Here is a 17,953-nt window from a genome sequence, read left to right as displayed (position 1 = left end):
GTGTACTCTGATGAGTTGACCCTGAACCAGTGATACCACACTACCCAATGGGAAAACAGTCATTTCAGCAAGTTGTCGTGTCGTTACACATCTGTCTTTTTGGATGATTTCATCAATGGTCTCCTTATTCACATCACTCACTGCGGTCGATGGTCTACCGCATGGTGGATTGTCCAGTAGAGAGAAGGAATTCCGTCACCGCCCGTTGTCGCGACCTGACATCTACTTCACGGTCCATTATGGCTCACCTGTAAATAAAAGAAAATAGTTTTATATACCAACTTAACAGCTAAATCTTCTAAGTATGTTCACAAAAGATTTCATTCTCCACCTGCAAAAGATAAAAAATTATAGACGACTGTACAAAACTTTTTAAACGCCCTTTGTACATAGTTTCTAACAGTACTTGTATTAAACCTTTAACATACAATCGTAGCTCTTAATTGATAAATTATGACAGCCTTTTACGCCGGCCGAAGTGGACGAGCGGTTCTAGGCGCTACAGTCTGGAACCGCGCGACCGCTACGGTCGCAGGTTCGAATCCTGCCTCGGGCATGGATGTGTGTGATGCCCTTAGGTTAGTTAGGTTTAAGTAGTTCTACGTTCTAGGGGACTGATGACCACAGAAGTCAAGTCCTATAGTGCTCAGAGCCATTTTAACCATTTTGAACAGCCTTTTAAATTCTAAATTTAAGAGGTAATTATATGAAGTACGGAAAAATCAAATTCTTCTTGCTGCTGGTAGTCATTAAATAGGCAGCCTGCAACTGGAAACTTCCATTGTGCGCTGTTTTCGCCGTATAGTAATATACACCATCTGATCAAAAGTAATCAAACACCCTTATGTAATGAGGAAGTGTCCGCTAGATCTCGGGAGAGGTGGGGCTGTACATAAAAAAGGAGGCTGGAGTGTTCTGGTGTCAGTGCAGAAGCAGTAACAGCAGAATGGATCGCTCAGGAGAATTCAATGACTTTGAACATGGACCAGTGATTGGATGTCACCTGAGTAGCATCTCCATCGAGGCATTTCAGCGTTTCTTAATCTGCCCTAGCCGACTGTTGCCGATGTGATTCTGAAGGATGAACCGCATCTAAACCAAGAGCAGGCAGACCTCATACACCAACGGACAGGGATCGCCGAGCATTGCGAAAAGTAGTAGTGAAAAATCGCAGGAAATCAGCGGAAGGAATTGTTATTGAGTTCTTAAGTGCTACCGGCAGTCTAGCTGGACTGTGCGTACGATTCCAGAAAGAATGGAGTACAGTTTTCAAGCAGCTCCTCTCCGGTGAATGCAAAGCGACGCTTGAGGTGGTGTAAAGAGTGACGCCACTGTACAGTCATGAATCACGCTACACCCAGTTGCAAATTGGTTGGAGAGTTTGGGTTAGGCGAATGCCCGGAGAACGTTACCCGCCATCATGTGTGGTACCAACAGTAAAGTATAGTGGATCTGAACTCCGCCCGAAACAGGCCATCAAGGCCCAACGGTATCGACCGGCCGCCGTGTCACCCTCAGCGAATAAGGAGGGGCATGTGGTCAGCACACCGCTCTCCCGGCCGTTCAGTTTCCGAGGGAGCCGCTACTTCTCAATCAGCGCCTCAGTTTGCCTCACAAGGGCTGAGTGCACCCCGCTTGGCGACAGCGCTCAGCAGACCGGTTTGTCACCCTTCCAAGTGCTAGCCCAGCCCGAAAGCGCTTAACTTCGGTGATGTGCTGGGAACCGGTGTTACCACTGCGGCAAGGCTGTTGACGAAGTATAGTGGAGGTGATGCTGCTATGATATGGGTTTTTGTGATTGGGGTCTGGTCCCCTTACTGCTCTTATGAAAACGCTAAATGTGAAGTGATATGAATGCATTTTACAGCATTGCCTACTGCATACAGTAGAGGGTCAGTTCGGAGATAATGATTGTACCAGTATGAAAATGCACCGTGTCGTAAAGCAGCATGTGCGAGGCAATAGTTTGCGGACAACAACATTCATAAAATGGATTGGCCTATCCAGAGCCCCGACGCACGGAACATTTTCGAGATGAATTGTCTTCTTCTCGATGTCCAACATCACTACCCTCTCTGATTTCGGCTGTTGAAGAAGAATGGGCTGTTACTCCTCCACAGACCCGGACACTTCATTGAAAATGAAAGTCCAAGCATTCGTATAGGCGAAGGTTGATACAAAAATGGTTCGAATGGCTCTGAGCACTATGGGACTTAACTTCTGAGGTCATCAGTCCCCTATAACTTAGAACTACTTAAACCTAACTCACCTAAGGACATCACACACATCCATGCCCGAGGCAGGATTCGAATCTGCGACCGTAGCGGTCGCGCGGTTCCACACTTTAGCGCCTAGAACCGCCCGGCCACTCCTACCGGCGAAGGTTGATACACCCTATACTAATGTCCACTAACAGGTGTCCAGATATTATTGATCAGAGAGTGTATATGATGTGTATTAAAAACAATCTTTAAAGAATTTTATTTTTTGGTCTACGTCATTTTTATTCCCGTCAAAATTAATGACCCTTATATCGTACACATGTGACAGCGTTTTCTCAAATCCAAATAAAACTTTTAGCTCTCTCATCAGTCTTATCTGTGCTTGCGAAATGGCAGCCATTTATAGTTTCCTACATTTTAGCGAACAGAAAAAGGTCATACGGACCATGTCTGGCGAATGTTGAAGATTCGGCATCGTTACACTGTTGGTTTTGGCCAAAAACTGAAGAACAAGAAATGAAGTCTAAGCAGGTGTATTAGCATGGCCCAAAAAGTCATGAAGTGTTTCCTCACAAATCCGGGAGCTTTTTTTTTCGTAAATTCTTCTGTTGACCGGCTTTGAATTGGTTCTTTGTAGACCATATTGATCGATCGACCTTGTGGCCAGAACTTATGCTGCACTATGTCGTTATAATCGCAAAACCTTCACATTTGACCAGGGTTTTAAAAATGTTTGCGATCACTGCGATCAAGACTGCTGAGACAGTGGAGCCTTAGTTTCGACGTCACAGCCGTAAACCTGTATTTCATCACCTGTTACGACACCTATCAGTAACTGGAATTCGCCGCTGCTTGTGTTGGAAATTCAGCAGTTTTTGAACAAATTATTCTGTCACGCGATTCGTGCCCTAAACATCCGAAAAAATGTCATGGTATGAGCCAGTTGGTATGCCAGCATCATCAGCGACTTCCCTAATAATTGCTGATAGTCACTTCTTTCAGTGTTTCCACGATTTCATCTGTTAATTCTGTGCTAGGGCGTCCAGGGTGTTCGTCACCTTCTAAATCTTACGCGTCCTTCCTCGAAACGTATATACAGTCTATTAAATAAGATGGTGGTCCGGTTAATACGTAGAAAAATGTATTTGACAATAAACTAAAACATATACATACATCATATATGGACGAAAGGAAAAAGCAGTTAGAATTAACAATAAGTTCAGTCACCCGCAGTCTCCATAATTGCTTGGCATCTCCGAAGCATGCTTGAAATAAAGTTTTCCAAGTAACCACGTGGAAGAGACCTCAAAAAGCGTCGAATTTGCGTTTACAGCTCTTTCAAAGTTACGGTACTTTCTCCTTGCAACTTCTTTTTGATGTAAGACCATACATTTTCAGTGGGATTTGCACCAGGAGACTGTGAGGGCCATTCCAGTACCTGCACACCTTGCTTCTTTTTCAGTCGCTGCCAAGGCTGCTGCGGTGCTTCGGATCAGTGTCCTCCTGCAGTATCAATACTTCATTTTTGTCGATATACCAACGTTAGGCAGTCGAATTCAAATATCTTTGATAAACACAAAGCGTAAGCTACACTCGTGTCTCTTCCTGTGTATTTCAGTCAAAAGTTTAAAGTAAACTAATGCCTTATGGATATTGCGTGAAGGAAAAAGGTTCTTTCTGTTGGGATGTGGAAGAAATAAGGGGAAATCTCTTACAAGATGTGTGTAACGCAGACCACGCTCTTACTTGCCAGATTGTAAAGATGTACCATTCATAAAGCCTTTTTTCACTCATAATATACTCATCAAAGCCGATATTTAACATTTCTAATGGTTTGTTACACTATATACGCTCTTGTAGCGAATTTTAATACAGATTGACATAAAATACCATATGTGGGTAAGATGGTACAGACACTTTCGGACGTATTAACCAGTAACTCGAAAATCAAGCGAATAACACTAATACTACGCGTAAAACTAGGAAATTCCCTTAATTTTTGAACACACCTTGTGTGATTTAAACCGTGTTGTGATGTACACGTCAATAACGACTAGGATTCAAGATTTCCAGAATGAATTTTCACTCTGGAACGGAACGTGCGATAGTTTGAAACTTCCTGGCTGATTAAAACTGTTTGCCGGACTGGGAATCGAACCAGGAACCTTTGCGTTTCGCGGAATATGCTCTTCTCCTCTCCTCTGTTCTACTATTGTATACATTGTTAAAATAAGATATATTTCGTGCAAATTATGTACAGTAACACTACAAACACCAATGTGAATAATTAGACATTATCATATGTTAATGTTTATGTCCTTCACTCTCACTTCGAAAACATTCTCCTCATCTCCACTCTTCTCCTTTGTTCTATTATTGTATACATTGTTAAAATAAGATATATCTCATGCAAATTATGTATTGTAATAGCAAATGTCTATTGTAAATGATCATCTTAAAAGTGCAAAAAATGTAAATAGCACCTTTCCAGCAAGCACTTAGAATTGTAATAAAAGAAAAAAATTAAATTGTAAAACCTGCTACGGCTAAAAGGTGCTGTGCAAGCACTAGAATAGCCCGCCCTGTACAAAAAAAAAAAAAAAAAAATAAAAAAAATAAAAAAAAAAAAATGCGACCCACGTTGAAGCTGTACTTCCGTCAGTACCTCATATCCTAACTTTCCAGTAACTTTCAGGATTCAAGGTATTTCGGACGTCCATCTTGGCCTTAGTCTCCGCCTGCGTAGCTGAGTGATAAGCGCGTCTGACTACCATGAGTGTAACCCGGGCTCGGTTCCCGTTCTACTCCCAGGGATTTCTCCTTTACTCACGATCACATTAATGTGACCACTTGCCAAAGGCCTGAATAACCACCTTTTTCAGCGCGGACCGCTGCGAGACGCGCAGGGAGATTGACAGTTCTGGGAGATACCAACGGGGATTGGAGCCATGCCGACTCCAGTACTGTGGCATCTGAGCTACGTTTCTCGGTGGAAGATCCATAGCGCGAATGGTCTGATCGAAGTGGTCCCATAGACTGTGTTTAAATTTTGGCATTTTGGTGACCATCGGAGAACGGGTAACTCGTCCTGTTAATCTTCGAACCACACATGTACACTGTGAACTTGGTGACACGTTGCACTTTCGTGCTGGTAGATGCCCTCGTGCCGAGGAAAAACCAACTGTGTGTGCGGGAGTACTTGGTCTCCAAGGATAGTTGCATACTTGTTTTGATCCAGTGTGCCTTCCAAAATGACGAGATCACTCAGAGAATGCCAGGAAAACATTCATAACACCATAACCCGCTTCCTACTGCTTATGGGGCGAGTGATTTAGACGGTTCACGGCGAACACGACAGCGGCCTTCTGTCCGATGGAGCGTAAAATGTGATTCATCTGAGAAGGCTACCTGTCCATTGAACAGTCATTGACGACACACTGTTGGTAGCCCCATTGGTTCATTTGGGAGGTAGGTTGCTCAACAGTTGCACGTCTGTTCGCCCGTACACATATCCGCAACCGTCATCCGTCATTCACCCCTGTCATCCACGGCGCTTGATGCACTACAGTTGCATCGGTGCCGCTTTTGGACAGCGCCATTTTGCCATGCATTGCATACTTTCACCACAGCGGCACGCGAACAGTATGGAAATTTGGCCGGTTGGGAAATACTTCCATCCTTGGCCCGAAATCCAATGGTCATGCTCTTTTGGATGTCACATAAATCGCTCCGCTTGCTCTTTCAATGACTACACTGTTTTTCGCGTCCCCGCGACACGCTTTATATACTCTGCACTGCTAGTACTGCTTCTGCCTTCTGCCATTGTTGACGTCGAACACAGGTGATGGTCACATTAATGTAATTGGATCGTGCACTTGTATGAGAAGTAGCAGCTCCGAGTTCTGAAAAGCCGACAACAGCCGGGAGAGCGATGTGGTGTTATATCCCCATGCCACTCTACACAGCACAAAAATTATGATGATGCAGCGGCTGATCGGCACTGAATTTTATGTCAACATCATAGCCAGGAGCTGGTATATGAGCACTGTATCGTGTTAGGTTGCTGTTTGTATGAGTGTGCCTAGCAGTAGTAGAAGCCTGTTGCATAACTTGAGCGGGCAGTTCCACTTGGCTGGACCTGCCTAGAGGCACCAGTGCGTCACTAGCGCACGGCATAACGCCTCTGGCGGTTACCTACCTCGGAGCAGAGATAGCTGACCGGCATTAACCTGTTTCCTGCAACCAGCTGCCCGGCGCCTAGACAAACCGGCAAGGTCGCTAGTTCACTGCCGGACTATCAAGTTCACTTATGTAAACGGAATGCTGCTTGCCAGGAGCCCCCAGCCACCTGCGCTTCTGAACGATTTATTTTTCTCTTTAAACACCCAGCTCCCATATTACGGTTTTTGAAGTTGGCAAGGCATATCGGCATACGTTTTCAGGTTTCCACTTTTGTAACTGTCTAGTGGCTGAGATTCGCGCAACAGAGACCTTATTCATTATCCTATTCTTTGTCCGAGTGTGGAATAATTCCGCCATTCATGTTACGCACTGCGATTTTGCTCACTTTGTATACAATACTTAATCAAAAGTATCAGGACAGTGACTAGTGGACATCAATTTGGGGATGGTCCACCCTTCGCCCTTATGGCGACTTTGTTGGGTACTCTTTAAATGAGGTGTCTGAAGGTGTGTGGAATAGCAGCTCATGCTTCCTCAAGAGCCCAAACCAGAGACACTGCCGCCTGGAGAGAAGTCGACGTTCTGACACATCCCAAAGATCGTCCATTGGTTCAGGTCGGGCCTCTGGGTAGACCAATTCCTTTCAGCAATGTCATTGTTCACAGACCGTTGCCTCATACATGCTCGCTTATGACGGGGTTCATTGATATGCTGGTGCAAACACACATGGCGCTGAGCACTATGGGACTTAACATCTATGGTCATCAGTCCCCTAGAACTTAGAACTACTTAAACCTAACTAACCTAAGGACATCACACAACACCCAGCCATCACGAGGCAGAGAAAATCCCTGACCCCGCCGGGAATCGAACCCGGGAACCCGGGCGTGGGAAGCGAGAACGCTACCGCACGACCACGAGATGCGGGCTGCTGGTGCAAACAGTCTTGGTCTCCGAACTGTTCCTCTACAGTACAGTACGCAATATTGTAAAATGTGTTCATGACCTTCGGCATTTAGCATTTTCTTAAGCGCCGTAATGGGCTCATACTCTGACCACAAAAAACACACATATACCATAGCACTACCCCTTCGTACTTCAATACTGGCATTACATATGATGCCAGGTAACGTTCTCAAAGCATTCGCCAAAGCCAAACCTGTCCATCGGATTGCTACGGGGCAAACCGCGGTTTATCACTCCCAATCACTCGCTTCCAGTCGTATATTGTCCCTTGTCGTCACTCTTTTACACCACTTCAACCGTCACTTAACAACGACTATAGAAATCTGTGGCTTACGAGGAGCATTGTACCCCATTCTTTATAAATGCCTACGCTTAGTCTTTGAACTAGCTTGACGTGGTAGCACTTCGGAACTCAAGAATGATTCCTACGGCTGATTTCATGCGATTTCTAAACAACCACACTTCGCAATACTCGACAGTCCCGCCGGCCGGAGTGGCCGAGCGGTTCTAGGCACTACAGTCTGGAACCGCGCACCCGTACGGTCGCAGGTTCGAATCCTGCCTCGGGCATGGATGTGTGTGATGTCCTTAGGTTAGTTAGGTTTAAGTAGTTCTAAGTTCTAGGGGACTGATGACCTCAGAAGTTAAGTCCCATAGTGCTCAGAGCCATTTGAACCATTTTTTTTCGACGGTCCCAGTGCTTCGGTGCATGTGGTCATCTTGATCTTGTTTTACCTGTGATTCATCCTTCACCTGTCCGTTTCACAATCACGTCACTAACAGTCACTTGGACGTGTTATGAAGGGTTCAAATATCCTTGATGGATTAGTTACTCCCGCGAAATCCAGTGGCTAGTCCACATTAGAAGTCACTGAGCTCTACTGTCCGATTCTTTATGCTGCCAGTGCTTCCCTAAACAAAATACTCCCCGCCTCCTTTTATTATGGCGGGTCTGCCTTTCGTGACTAATAGTGATCAATTTCTTCTTACATAAGTGTGTCCGGATACATTTGATTAGAGAGTGTATAAAGATAAGGCTTCTCTAAAAAAATGGCTCTGAGCACTATGGGACTTAACATCTTAGGTCATCAGTCCCCTAGAACTTAGAACTACTTAAACCTAACTAACCTAAGGACATCACACAACACCCAGCCATCATGAGGCAGAGAAAATCCCTGACCCCGCCGGGAATCGAACCCGGGAACCCGGGCGTGGGAAGCGAGAACGCTACCGCACGACCACGAGATGCGGGCAGGCTTCTCTAAATGGCATAGTAGATTGGAACACCACTGTGTTTTACTGGACATTGATGTGGTACGTTCTTACCTCCCTCCAACCTTTGAACTGCCTTACCCAATCAGTTATAGGGAAACATTCAATTTAATGCCTATTACAGACCATCCTGCAACGTGGCATTTTTCACAGATTTTGAGATTAAGACTCTTGCCAGTTTGCCAGTTAATTACATCTACCACTACTCGGCAAACCACCTTATAACGTGTGGCGAAACGTTCGTTACCATCATCGTTTTCCGCCATCGCTGGTCCCTACCGAGTGAGGTGACGCAGTGGTTAGCACACTGGACTCGCATTCGGGAGGACGGCGGTTCAAATCCGCGTTCGGCCTTCCTCATTGATGTTTTCTGTGATTTCCGTAAATCGCTTCAGGCGAATGCCGAGATGGTTCCTTTGAAAAGGCGCGGTAGATTTTCTCTCCCATCCTTCCCTAATCCGAGCTTGTGCTCCGTCTCTAATGACCTCGTTGTTTGGCGGGCAGTTAAACACTAAACTTCTCCTCCTCCTCCATCCACGGGTGATGCGTGGGAAGAATGATTGTCGCTCAATCTCTGTTCCTCTGATTTTCAAAAAATGGTTGTGAAATCTTATGGGACTTAACTGCTAAGGTCATCAGTCCCTAAGCTTACACACTACTTAACCTAAATTATCCTAAGGACAAACACACTCACCCATGCCCGAGGGAGGACTCGAACCTCGGCCGGGACCAGCCGCAGAGTCTATGACTGCAGCGCCTTAGACCATCTTATTTTCATGTCGTGGTCATTTGTCGAGATGTGTGTGCGACAAAGTATAAGGTTATCGTACCCTTCTAGAAACGCACACTCTCCGACCTCCAACAGTAAACCCCCCCACATGTAGCCCGACGCATCTCTTGCAGCGCCTGCCACTGAAGTTTGTTGAGCATCTCCATAATACACAGACACACTTGCTAAGCGATCCCGTGACAAAACGGCCCGCTTTTCTTTGGCTCCTGGTAAGAGTACCAGGTTGACGAGAAATATTTAGCAATAATTTGTTTTGTAAGCCATTTCTTTCGTGGATGAATTTCATTTTCTTAAGATTCCTCCAGTACGTTTCAGGTTGGTACCCTATTTTCCTGTAACTCATTCTGAGAGGTCATTTCAGTTTACTTCGCTACTCCTCAGCACTTTGTTAATGTTTCCAGTGATTTATGACCAATAGTCATTAAATTAAAACATTTTAAATTTCGACATCGCTAATTTTCCGTCGACAACGGCGCTGGGCTGAACCCACAACTGTCAACTCTTACGTGGAGCACAGCCCAGGAAACGCGTTGTAGTAAAGTAACTAAAGTTAAGTAAGTGGCTACGTTGTGTTCCTTTGCTTTTACTTTCTTGTCTAACAACGAGTGTTGGTGTTCGCAGCCTGCTTGCGTCGCAGCGGCAAGTGGCTATGATCTGCGAGATGATCCACTCGGCGTCGCTCATCCACGATGACGTCATCGACCAGTCAGACTTCCGGAGAGGGAAGCCGAGCGTCAACGTGCTGTGGAACCACAAGAAGGTAGGCCGCAGCCGTAGCCGCCGCGCCACCTCACAGGCGGACGACTCAACATGGTTCACTTGTGTGTGGACCATGCGGTCTCATTAATATATAAAAAAAATTATAATATTGAGATCGGAAGGCATGTGTAAAGGAATTGTAGCGATGCGATCTAAACAAGTTTTATAGAGGAGTTTGAGATTTTCCACTCCAGCTGCGTGTCTCACTTCGATTTTTGGGAAAACTTGTAACATATCATTTCCTGACCGCGCCTTTGGTCTTCATGTGGCTATCGCCTACGCCAGTCGGTAACCGCGGGAAGGAAGTTCCTCCAGCCTGGCGGCGATGTGCTGGTCTTTCCCTAATCCTCGTGAATGGGCTGTGGAGGGGCCTGTGAGGCTGGCTCGGTGTTGAGTGATTCTCCCAGTATTTTGCAACGGGTTGACCGATGCGAGCGGGGAGTAGCCAGTGAAAGTGAAAGTGCCTACATCCTGTTCGTGATTCTGATTAGATTCTGTAGCTAAATCGTAAATAATTTCGTAAGCGTTCAAGGAGCTCACATAATCGTGGAGTCTGCTGACAGTCCTCACAGGAACAGGTGGCGTCGTGTGCCCTCCGGGGCAGAGGTAGTGTTCTAAAGTATGTTTCGTATGGCAGCAGATGATGATCTTCATTCATCACTCGACTTGTTTTACCAGTGCGGTAAGTCTTCAAGAATCTAAAGTGCACTCTAAGATGAGAGAGAGAGACAGAGAGAGAGAGAGGCACGACGAAGAAATTATCCGAATAGGACGGAAATCGGTAGATTTGGTCTACATGTGCAAACAAACAAAATGGAGCAAGTCAATAAAGCGTTGGTTCGCTTCTGGCCCTTATTGAAGCAGTTATTCGGCTTGACATTGACTGATACAGTTGTTGGATATTCTCCTGAGGGGTGTCGTGCAAAATCCTATCTAATTGGCGCGTTAGATCATCAAAAACACTATCTAGTCGGAGGGCCCTGCCCATAATGCTCTAACTTCCTCAGATTTGAGAGAAGTAGCAATTTCCAGCGGATACACAAAACCGGCATCTTATTCACCTGGAAAAATCTTGAAAGTAATAGTCTTTATACGTCAGTTGAAAATTAACAGAAGCTAAGTACGTGCATAAGATGATTTAATAAAATACATCAGTGATGTGAACGAAACGGTACTATTGTTGAACGCATGGAGAGCTTCAAACACAGCACAATAGTAAATAGGAAGAGATAAGTGATGTCCAGTATTAAATAAAATAAGACAGAAAACTGATCTTGAAAAACATTTGGAAAATAGCTCTTGGTGTGCACGGTGGTGTGTGTGTGTGTGTGTGTGTGTGTGTGTGTGTGTGTGTGTGTGTGTCAGTCCGACGTCCGAGACTGAGAGGAAAAGAGGGAAGGAGACAGGAGGAAGTAGAAAGTTCAGCGGTCTCACGGAGGCAGCTTTCGATCGCAAAAATTTATGACTGTCACTGGTCCCCGGATTCTTTTATAAATACCGTCTGTCTCTCTGCTAACATCTTGCTTTTTCTCTACAACTCCGAGTAAATGTCACGAAGAATCCAACAGGTTTCTCTTATACTGGTTCCCAGTGCGTTGGAAGTGCTTAACTCAAAGCATATGTGTTCTAGCCGCCAGCCTGCGGTAAATGCCGCAGCACTGCCGCAGTGCTAATGTTCTGCTCTCGATTTCGGGAGCACGCCGATTCAGATGTAACTGTTCCAGTGGTTTCCTTAAACGGCGCAAGGCGAATGCCAAGAGTGCTCCCGAACGTTGCCGATTTTCTAGTCCAGTTCCAAGTCGTACAAAAAAAGGAATTAATATAGCTCAGCCGTTCTGGCCCAGTTGGGCAAAATCAGATCCGACCGACCGCCATGCCATCCTCTTGCAGTGGCGTCATAGGATGCGGTATGGGGTGGCGTGGGGTCAACACACCGTTATTCGTGCGGTTGCCGGCATTATAGACATCAGAGCCACTACTTCTCACCCAAGTAGCTTCTGAGTTGGCTTCACGAGGCCGAGAGCACCACGTTCCAGTCCTCCCGTCAAGGATATATCCGTGGCAGTACCCAAATCGGACACCGGTCCTTCGAATAGCCGTCAGACACGCTGACCATTCAGCTGTGGAAGTGGACCAATTCGAGATTGTGCTCTGACTCGGAATACCTCGTCGCCGATGGGATGTAAAACTCTTAATCTTCCTCCGTCACTTTCTCCTACTTTTGAGATGGTGCACGGTTCACCTTGCATGAACACTCTTTTTGGTCATCCGGTGATTGCGGTAATGTGCGTCAACAAGAGCAGAGGTTTCAGCAGATGCAGATATTCGCAATTATTCGCAGTAATAGTATTTTTACTCCAATGAAAGTCAATTTCCTCAAAGCTTTACCTTTTATTTTTGTTTTAAAGTTCATCTTTTCTGTGCACACTCGATTTGAAGACAATAATGTCTCATCTTCTTAGGTATGCTTCGTGAATAGAGAGCTGCAAATACTTCAACTGTCGTTCCATCAAGAAAGGCGCTCACAATGCGTCCGCTACGCAGTCTGATAGTTCATGCCCAACGCCCTCCCCTCTGTGCGTCTTAAAAAAAAAAGAAGAAACGCAGGTAGTGGACGGTGTTTTACACGACCTATCGAAATGTGTCGCAGAAACATTATGGGGACGTCCCATGATGGAACGGCAGTTAAAGTACTTACAGCGTGCGATTCATGAAACAAGCGTAACAGGCAGTATTGCCTTCAAATTGATTGTACATATATCAGTTAGCAGTAAAAATAAAATAAGTGTTCCAGCTTCAAGGAAATTGGCTGTCGGATAAAAATATAACAGCTGAAAGTGCTATGGACAATCGGTACGTAGCAGACATCACGAAAGCCATAAGAATTGCTTAGCGGATGAAAGGCTGGGCCTATGCCAATATTCTCGGGTATATTTGCAATATAATTACACTGTAGTTAAAATTAAAGAATAATAGCAATATCGAGATATGCGTGTATTTTCATTACATGCTATCGAAAATAGAAATTATTATTGATTTAAGACATTATTATTACCCATTTGCTAAGGAGTGCACTGTGTCCTTAAGCGGATAGGGACGTTGTGGACTTGTATAAGGGCTAAAGAAGGGGACATGGCCTCCTTGATGTTTTTTCGCACCTTTTATGCGTGTATCCTGTTTCTGTCGTAACATCAGCTCCCTTGCATCTATTTCACTCCAGTTTCGTATGCAGCTTTAGATGTCGCTTATACTCTTATTGCACACTACTACAAAGCGACGAGACCGCTGTTCTCGGGCACTTCATCCATCGGAATCTTCGCTTCATCACCTAACTCCTTTTGTGTTTAATAAAAGAAAACATGTTCCGAAACAGGCTGTAATATGCACCCAATAAAGATTGTCTACATTACATCTTACTTCAGACGATGTTTCCTTTTATTAAGCATTTGGAGGCTGAAGATCCCCACAAAAACAAAATCATTTTTGTGTCACATGTACCCTCTGAGAGCGGAAAAAAAGATTACAATTTCAGAAGAAATCGGATGATTTGTACAAGAGAAAGATGCTCACAAACTGGGAAAGTCGATAACGCGTTCAAAAATGGTTCAAATGGCTCTGAGCACTATGCGACTTAACTTCTGAGATCATCAGTCGCCTATAACTCCGAACTAATTGAACCTAACTAACCTAAGGACATCACACACATCCATGCCCGAGGCAGGATTCGAACCTGCGACCGTAGCGGTCACGCGGTTGCAGACTGAATCGTCGAAATCCTTGTCTGGTTTGAGGGCCCTGCCTATAATGCTCGAAACACTCTCAGTTGAAGAGTGATCCGGCGACCTTACTGGGAAAGGTAGGGCTTAGCAAGCACGAAGACAAGCAGTAGAACCTGTCCCACATGGGGGCGGGCATGATCTTGCTGAAATGCAAGTCTCAGGATGGCTTGCCATGAAGGGCAACAAAACAGGACATAGAAAGACGTCGACGTACCGCTGTGCTGTGAGGGTGCCGCGGTTGACAACTGTGAAATGAAAAGACCCCCCAGACCATCACTACAAGTTGTCGGGCCGTATGGCGGGTGACATCGTCTTGGTATTCCACAGTTGTCCAGGGCGTCTCCAAACGCGTCTTCGGCCTGAAATCTCATTGGCTGGAGTAGAATTGTCTTCCGTGACGAGTCCCGCTTGAAATAGAGCCCCAATGCTAGCTGAGGAACCCAGCGAAAGAGGGGATAGATATAGTGCGTCCCTTTTAAGAGCTGTCAGCCGCAGTTTTCCAATTTCGTTTTTGTAATGTGTAGCTGGAGTCAGTCCAAGCAAATATTGCTCATAAAGTTTTTCATACGACTACCGGTTTCCACGGTAAGCGTCGTTTCAGTAATGTTAAACTGAAGAGAAAGAAAAAATAAAAAAAAATTATAAAGCGGATATTAACGTGCCTATTCGTTTAACGGTCCCAAATTAGAGAGATGCGATATTAGTTTTATCGATATGTATAAACAAAAGGCAGTAAAACACGAAGAGAAACCAGTACACAAGCAGCGACTGAGCAGCGCTACTGCCTGGTGGCAACAGTCGGCGCGGGCCAAGGCGGCGCGCAAGGTGATACTTGAGTACTGGTTACTCTTCGTGTTTTACTGCCTTTTGTTTATACATATCGATAAAACTAATATCGCATTTCTCTAATTTGGGAGCACTAAACGAATGTTGTTTTTGTTGTGGTCTTCAGTCCTGAGACTGGTTTGATGCAGCTCTCCATGTTACTCTATCCTGTGGAAGCTTCTTCATCTCCCAGTACCTACTGCAGCCTACATCCTTCTGAATCTGATTAGTGTATTCATCTCTTGGTCTCCCTCTACGATTTTTACCCTCCACGCTGCCCTCCAATACTAAATTGGTGATCCCTTGATGCCTCAGAACATGTCCTACCAACCGATCCCTTCTTCTAGTCAAGTTGTGCCACAAACTTCTCTTCTCCCCAATCCTATTTAACACCTCCTCATTAGTTATGTGATGTACCCATCTAATCTTCAGCATTCTTCTGTAGCACCACATTGCGAAAGTTTCTATTCTCTTCTTGTCCAAACTGGTTATCGTCCATGTTTCACTTCTATACAAAGCCACACTCCATACAAATACTTGCAGAAACGGCTTCCTGACACTTAAATCTATACTCGATGTTAACAAATTTCTCTGATTCAGAAACGCTTTCCTTGCCATTGCCAGTCTACATTTTATATCCTCTCTACCTCGACCATCCTCAGTTATTTTGCTCCCCAAATAGCAAACCTCCTTTACTACTTTAAGTGTCTCATTTCCTAATCTAATTCCCTCAGCACCACCCGACTTATCCTCGTTTTGCTTTTTTTTGATGTTCATATTATATCCTCCCTTCAACACACTGTCCATTCCGTTCAACTGTTCTTACAAGTCCTTTGCTGTCTCTGACAGAATTACAATGTCATCGGCGAACCTCAAAGTTTTTATTTCTTCTCCATAGCTATTAATACCTACTCCGAATTTTTCTTTTGTTTCCTTTACTGCTTGCTCAATATACTGATTGAATAACATCGGGGAGAGGCTACAACCCTGTCTCACTGTCTTCCCAACCACTGCTCCCCTTTCATGTCCCTCGACTCTTATAACTGCCATCTGGTTTCTGTACAAATTGTAAATAGCCTTTCGCTCTCTGTATTTTATCCCTGCCACCTTCAGAATTTGAAAGAGAGTATTCGAGTCAACATTGTCAAAAGCTTTCTCTAAGTCTACAAATGCTAGAAACGTAGGTTTGCCTTTTCTTAATCTAGCTTCTGAAATAAGTCGTAGAGTCAGTATTGCCTCACGTGTTCCCATATTTCTACGGAATCCAAACTGATCTTCCCCGAGGTCAGCTTCTACCAGTTTTTCCATTCGTCTGTAAAGAATTCGCGTTAATATTTTGCAGCCGTGACTTATTAAACTGATAGTTGCGTAATTTTCACATCTGTCAACACCTGCTTTCTTTGGGATTGGAGTTATTATATTCTTCTTGAAGTCTGAGGGTGTTTCGCCTGTCTCATACATTTTGCTCACCAGATGGTAGAGTTTTGTCAGAACTGGCTCTCCCAAGGCTGTCAGTAGTTCTAATGGAATGTTTTCTACTCCCGGGGCCTTGTTTCGACTTAGGTCTTTCAGTGCTACTAAACGAAAACATACAATACTCATTACGTCTTTCATGCGACTCACAGTGGCGACGGAAAGCATCGGTTTATTTCCAGCTACACACAAAATGATTTTCAAAGGCGACTTTAACGTACGTAACTAAACGAATAGGTATGTTAAAGTCGTCTTTGAAAATCATTTTGTGTGTAGCTGGAAATAAACCGATGCTTTCCGTCGCCACTGTGAATCGCATGAAAGACGTGATGAGTATTGTATGTTTGGTTTGACACCAGCTACACACTGCAAAAACGAAATTGCAGATATGATGCCGATGATTTTGCCGGCTTAAAAAAATTTGATGCTCTTCACGGGTATGCAGCCGGATTTTGCAGTCCGGACGTAACGATATTTCGACGGTCCAACTGGCCGCCATCTTTAGGTGAGATGGCAGGTGTAGAGTCACGCCAGATCTGATATTAGATACGGCGGCTCCTTTACACCCAGAGAACTGGCCGCTGCGCGTACACGGGAAGCGGAAGGGCTGTCCTGTCCGAACGGAAGTGCGGCGCCGCTCAAGCTACGATGTAGCCGGTAAAAAACCAGACCGTTGTTGTTTTATATCTAATAAAATAGGATTCCACATCTTGCTATATCTATTAATAATGTCATCGGACAATCGTATTTCGATGGATTCCTTAAGTATACAACCCCTGTAACGAGAACAGGGAACAATAATTTACGTGTCTTTAAACGGCATATTATGCACATCACTGAGGCAGTGGTCAGCAACGGCAGATTTTTCAGGCTGGAGCAAACATAGTGTGACGTTGATGTTTCATACGTCGGTCATGAACCGTACAAATAATCTGTCCTTTACAAGCCTTTCCGCAATGACAGGGAAGTTTATATACTCCAATCCCAAACCATCTTTAACAGATTCAAGAACGGCTGTAGTTTTGGCTAAAGACAATAGGATACTTTCAATGTCGTATTTTCTGAGAATCCTCAGGAGCAAGCAAGACGTGGAATCCTATTTTATTAGATATAAAACTACAGCGGTATGATTTTCAGTCGGCTGCATCTTAATTCGCGATTCATCGCTTTTGTTTGTTTCTACCACCTGGAGGATTGCAATTCTTCGCTTCGCAGAGGGCAGCCTTCCGCTTCTCGCACGCGCACACCGGCTTGATCCTGGGGTGTAAAGGAGCCGCCGTATTTGATGTTACCTCAGGCCAGACTTCTGGATTACAACCTTCCCCAACTCTCCACACTTACAAAATCGTGACCCATCCAGTGCTATGAAAATGCTGCATGGATATCCGCCACACCAAGTTTCTGTATGTCTCTCTAGATCCTCGAACGCCATGCGCTCTGTTTCGCTTTCCGCATCCGCTTACCTTCCCCCACAGAGATCCTCTATCAGATTACCAAATTCCCAACCCTCCTCACCCACATCGAACACCTCCGCATCTCCTATACTATCCGCAAACTAGATTTCAATCACGCCGTTGCCTCCCCTCTGATCACGAACTTTGGTATGCTGCCGCGCCTTCAGAAACACATCCCTCCATCCCTACGCCTACGCACACTCCATATCTCAACGCAACTACATCCAGCTC

General features: G+C 44.9%; 1 protein-coding gene across 2 annotated transcripts in view; it reads left to right on the top strand.

The window, feature by feature from the left end:
• LOC124718836 (all trans-polyprenyl-diphosphate synthase PDSS1) overlaps positions 1-17,953 on the top strand; it is a 738,036-nt gene that overhangs the window by 576,424 nt on the left and 143,659 nt on the right. For both annotated transcript variants that reach the window (XM_047244458.1, XM_047244459.1), the window contains one exon: positions 10,054-10,192. In XM_047244458.1, the coding sequence (XP_047100414.1) occupies positions 10,054-10,192 (139 nt within the window). The remainder of the gene's footprint in view (positions 1-10,053; positions 10,193-17,953) is intronic.

The sequence above is a fragment of the Schistocerca piceifrons genome, chromosome 10 (genome assembly GCF_021461385.2).
Source record: "Schistocerca piceifrons isolate TAMUIC-IGC-003096 chromosome 10, iqSchPice1.1, whole genome shotgun sequence".
NCBI lineage: Eukaryota > Metazoa > Arthropoda > Insecta > Orthoptera > Acrididae > Schistocerca > Schistocerca piceifrons.
The sequence above is the reverse complement of the archived record's forward strand: the minus strand, read 5'-3'. Positions and strand labels throughout refer to the sequence as shown.